The sequence below is a fragment of the Eurypyga helias genome, unplaced genomic scaffold, assembly GCF_000690775.1.
Source record: "Eurypyga helias isolate BGI_N326 unplaced genomic scaffold, ASM69077v1 scaffold16211, whole genome shotgun sequence".
Classification (NCBI taxonomy): Eukaryota; Metazoa; Chordata; class Aves; order Eurypygiformes; family Eurypygidae; genus Eurypyga; species Eurypyga helias.
Window position 1 is genome coordinate 81,425 of NW_010230359.1, and position 5,067 is coordinate 86,491.

Sequence of the window (5,067 nt, forward strand, 5' to 3'; positions counted from 1 at the left end):
CCAGCCCACCCCTGCCCACCCTTCATTTCACACACCCGCTAGCCACCACCACCGCTTTTCTCGTCGGAACACGCAGCCCAGCTTCCGCCTCCAGCTGCTCCCAGGCAGGAGGGCAAGGCCCACCTTGGTGCTGTTTGGACATGAGAGGGGTGACAAGAGAACGGAGAGCCCCCAAGACCGCATCACCGCCTCCCAGGTTCATGGGACATCAGCCAACGGCCTTTGCCGAGCTGTGAACTCTCTCGGGAGGGGGATGATGCTTGTGGTGGGAACCCAGGAGACACACAGGTATGAAGGTGGACAACCAGTCTCTGACCTGTTTCGACAAGGGTTTGGCACGGTCCCTGGCAGTGCCAGGGGTGCCCAGCATGGCATGTTGGTGTCCAGGGATGGGATGTTCCTTCAAGCCATGGCCCTGCTGCTTGCCTTCACTCTTCCATCACAAAGCAGCAGGAGATGGGCCTTGGAGCGGGGTGTCATGGGCTACCAGCAGTCCTGGACCTAAAAGCATCCCTCTGGGAGGCACCATCTGCCCAAGGAGAACAGGGCATCCCGAGTAGACCCTGGGGGTCTGACCTGGATCAGCCCACCCTGTGCCCCATGTCGACAAGGTGGATGTGCCCTGGGAACCGAGGGTCCCTTGCCACGCACCCGGCGGGCGGCAGGGTGAGCCCAGCCAGCGCTGGGAGTTGCAGAGCACCAGGCTGAGCATTCGCAACTCAAGACACTGATGGTGCCTGGGTCTGAGCTCAGGCAAGGTAGAAAATCCCTACGGAAACATCCCAGCTCACCATGCTTCAGTGAGACCCCAAGGGGTAGCAGCACCTTATCAACAGGATCTGGTTGGACCCTTACGAGCATCCTAAGTCCTACAGCCACATCTAGGGCTTACACACCCCTCTCCAGGAGCAACCCCAAGCCAGGGCAAGGAGCAGCAGATGCTGGCATCTAAGGACCTGAGTGAGGGGGGAGGCGGAGGGAAGGGAAGGCTGACGCCCCGGAAAGCAGACCAAAATCAGCCCCCTCCTGCCTTTTGATTCACAGGGGCTACCGGGAGTGAGGTGAGGGCACGGAGCTCCCTCCTGCCCGCCACCAAGACCCCAAAACAAAGCACTTAAGTGACAGAACAGCCACATCTTAGAATCACAGAACAAGTTTGGGCTGGAAGGGACCTTAAAGACCACCCAGTCTCACCCCCTGCCATGGGCAGGGACACCTTCCACTAGACCAGGTTGCTCCAAGCCTCATCCAGCCTGGCCTTGGGCACTTCCAGGGATGGGGCATCCACAGCTTCTCTGGACAGACCTCCCGCCTTCCGACCCATCTTCACCACATCTTTGCAGTAAGAGGCCTGATGCTGCTCTCAGCGACAACGTGAGATTCATCAGCAGGGCAGCACATCCCTTCTCCGCTCCCTCCATGCCAAAAACCCACTGTCACCACTGCCATCAGTGGCCACCCCACGAGGGGACCGCCACCTTCTTCCCAAGGCTTGTGGCAGTGGAAAAGGGACATGATCCCACCCAGGATGGATTTTCCTGGAAAGAAATCATCCACACTCTCACCATCCCAAGCCAGCACAGGAAGCAATGTCCCAGATAAGCCCTTCCCCACCGCATCGGGTTTCTCAGGACCCGGCAGCTTCAGGTTTACACTGCCAAACTCCCACGCCGTCACCCCTAGGAAAAGGGATGATTTTCTCTTTGGCAACCTCACCTTTTGGCCACCGAAGCTGCTGACTACAGTAAGATGCTTTAAACCAGCGACTCTAAGCCCACGGGCAAGAGAAGACATCCCAGTGCTGGCCACAAGCATGGGAAACTGGAAACCATGAAGCGATCCCAGCGGCAGCGATGCCGGCAGGCGGGAGCACGCGGGCACACGGATGATGGGAGCAGGTCCCCGGCGAGCCGGCCAGGAGGGGCAGCCAGGAGAGCCGGCAGGAGCTGGGATGTATTTAGCACCATAGGGAGAAGAGCCAGGAAGATTCAGCCAAGGCATTTCAAAGGCCACTCAGGGAAATTAATGGTTGCTAAGTTAAAGACAAACCAAAAGAGAGACGGCCGCAGGGCTCACCGCTGCGGGCTTGAACCTGGGTGCCAGCCAGGCAGGAATCGCGAGCAGCTCCCTGTGCTCAGGCAGAGGCCAGACCCCGTAAGTTTTCCTTCACGGCTTAATACAAGGGAGGACTTCATTCCGTGACTCCTGCAAAAGCCTTGTAATTCCCCTGCTTCCCACCCTCTGGCCGCACGCTCCAGCTGATACGCCGACCACGGTGCTTGGCCCCGAGCCACCGGCCTATCTGGGGTCTTTCTGCTTCGTTTTCCTGAAAGTTTCATTTTTCCTGAAAGCAATTAGCACAGGCTTAAGAGAAAAACAGCCTGTTAGTGGGGCGGCGCAGCCAGCTCCCCAGGCGCTAGGCACATTTGCCTAGATGAGAAGTGTGGGAACGGCACAGCGAGTCCGTCCGTCCGCCCCAGCGCGGTTAATCCTGCCGAGCATCCTGCGCTCCTCCTTACCGCGCCGGGCACCTACCGCCTCCTCCTCCCTCCTGAGGCTGCTAGTCCCACGTGGATAACACCCAAGTGGGAAAGAACCAACTTCTCCAAAGCCAGCAGTGCGGGAGCCCTGGCTGGAGGGCTCAGGACCACCTCTAATGGCTCACCTCGCCCCTGTATTTCCTTTCTGGCTCCAACATCTGGCTTGACAGCGCACATCTGTCAGAGCCCCAGCACAGGACTGAACCCGTGCTCCACCTTCGGCAAGCGCATGGCATATCAATTCCAAGGAAAACAGGGCAATTGCTGCCCTAAGCGGTGACCTAAGCATGAGGTTGCTGCAAAAACCAACTTTCCAAACTCCCCCCAAGCCTGGTTTGCTGAGGACCCGAGCCTGGGTTATCACATCTGGAGCTGGGTGAGAGCTGCAAGGCATCAACCCCATGGAAACAAGTCCCAGTAGCTCCAGCTGTGCCAGGTTTTCATAGGCCATGTGTAAGAAAACCCTTCCCAAGGGAGAGCAGGAACATCTGGCTAAACCAGGGGGAAATTTTATCCACACACTCCTGCCGAGCAAGGATCCTCCCAGCTCAGGGCTGGAGCCCACCTGACAGAGCTCTATCACTCCTTTGTTTCCTCTCTCGTTAGCTGTCTAATTACACAACCTTCCAGCCACCCAAAATGCAGAGTAGCACTCGCCTCCCTCCAAGCTCGGTAATGAAAGCCCGTCTCCCTCCAGCCTTCTCCTCCTCCTTCGTCTGGCTTCTCCTGGAGGATCATTAGGAAGCCGATAAAAATAGGTTTTCTTATTGATTTATCTCCTTTACTCAACGTTCTCTCTCCCCAGCACCATTGACTTGTTTCCTTAGCAACTCGGCCGATCCCAGCGCACGCCACACCTGCAGCTCCATGCTTCCCTCCCGGTGTGTCTGAGGTGGGGAAGGTGTCCCCAGGCCACGTGGATTTCCCCCCCAGACCCACGCCCCAAGCCCAGCCGGAGCAGGCACGGCAGGATAACCCCGTGCCATGAGCTGGAGCTCCTTGGTGAGTCTGGCAGGAGCTGGCAGGGAGCATCAGGGAGATGTCCAGCCACCAGTGGATCCTTGTTTCCAGCCGACACCTCCCTCCCCAGACAGGAGCTAAAACCAGTTTACCCAGCACATCTAGATTGCTAACACAGGGAGTGTGCCCAGCTCCAAGCCGTGAAGACGGATTTATGGTGCTGATGGCACACTGATGCAACCTCCCCAAGAGGCTGGGTGCAAAACAAATCCCTCTCCGGATGCGGGCAAAGGCCAGGAGCTGCGGAGAGCCCCTCACCATCTCTCCCCTTTGGGGACCATGCCTTCTCCCCACTCCTGGGCAGGCAGATGGGGAAGGAGCAAAAGGGAGAGAGGAGTGAGGCCATGTGGGCACCTCCAAAAGGGCTTTAGGGAAAGCCTACCTCAGAGGGCCAGCGAGAAGGGCAGGAGCGATTTAACCCCTCACCCTGCCTGCCCCACACAGACATGACTGGAAGAAGGACCCACCTCTTCAACATCCCCATCCCTAGGACACCCTGATCTGCCTTCTCTTGAGCTCCATACCCCAACAGGAAAGCAAGCACCTCCTCTCCTAGGCTGTTTTCCAAAAGAAACCCAAAATGACAAATGGAGCAAAGCCCACCAATGGTGCTAACACAATTTTGGGGTTCCCCAGCCCTACAGCACCTCCCTGGCTTGTTCCAAAAGACACAGGGGCTCTTCTCCCAGCAGATAAGACTATCCAGTGCCCTCAAGCAGCCGTAGAGCCATGGCCCCTCACGGCTGTCCCCATCCCTGTCACCCTCCCAGCCCACCGGTGCTTCGCTGGGGTTGACAGAAAGTGATGTCCAGAGGGACAAGGTGACGACAGATGCCCAAAATCCTCTCACCATGCTTCGAACAGCTCCCGCGTACCTGTTACACACAGCAAAACAGGCTCAGGAGAGCGAGTGTGGGCTTGGGATGGGCTTGCGTCTCCACACATCTCGCAGGGAGCATGCAGGCAAGGTGCTCGGCCTGCCTAAATCCCACTGCATGGATGTGCCTCAACCGGGGAGGCTCCGCTCGCTGTCTGCAGCCATAGGTGTTGCTGCTTAGGACCCCAGAATGTGGTGGTCTGGTCTCCATCAGGGGCTAAACCGAACGCAGCGCCAGCCAGGAGCTGCCTACACTGCTGCCAATCCATAGGGATGTGGGGTACCTGCCTGCCATGTCCAAGCAGCTCCGTGGAGAAATATCTCCTTCTCCCCCACCCCACCCTGTGCTTAAAAACTGGAAATCAAATCTCTCTCCTCTCCTCCTCTCTTTTTTTTAAAAAAAAAAAAAAACACATCATGTGATTTTCCTGCCTTAACATCAGTTTTTTAACTTTGGTTGCCACAGCAACAGGATGCAACTTGGCGTCACCATGACAACAGCTGCCTCTGTTTAAATCCACCATCTGACAGGCAGCCTCGCTCTCCCCGGCTGTCAAAAAAGATGGACCTGCCATTACACCTACTCGCCCCACCCCAAAAAAAAAAAAAAATCATTTTAAAATCTGATGA

The 5,067-nt window shown here is 57.0% G+C and overlaps 1 protein-coding gene across 1 annotated transcript in view; it reads right to left on the bottom strand.

Annotated features, from left to right (window-relative positions):
- The window catches only part of LOC104516403 (voltage-dependent R-type calcium channel subunit alpha-1E-like), a gene marked incomplete at both ends in the record, with an annotated part of 81,547 nt that extends 81,417 nt beyond the window's left edge, over window positions 1–130 (bottom strand). The window contains 1 exon segment of the mRNA XM_010160712.1: window positions 36–130. Within this exon segment, the coding sequence (XP_010159014.1) occupies window positions 36–130 (95 nt within the window).
- Window positions 131–5,067: the final 4,937 nt, after the last annotated feature.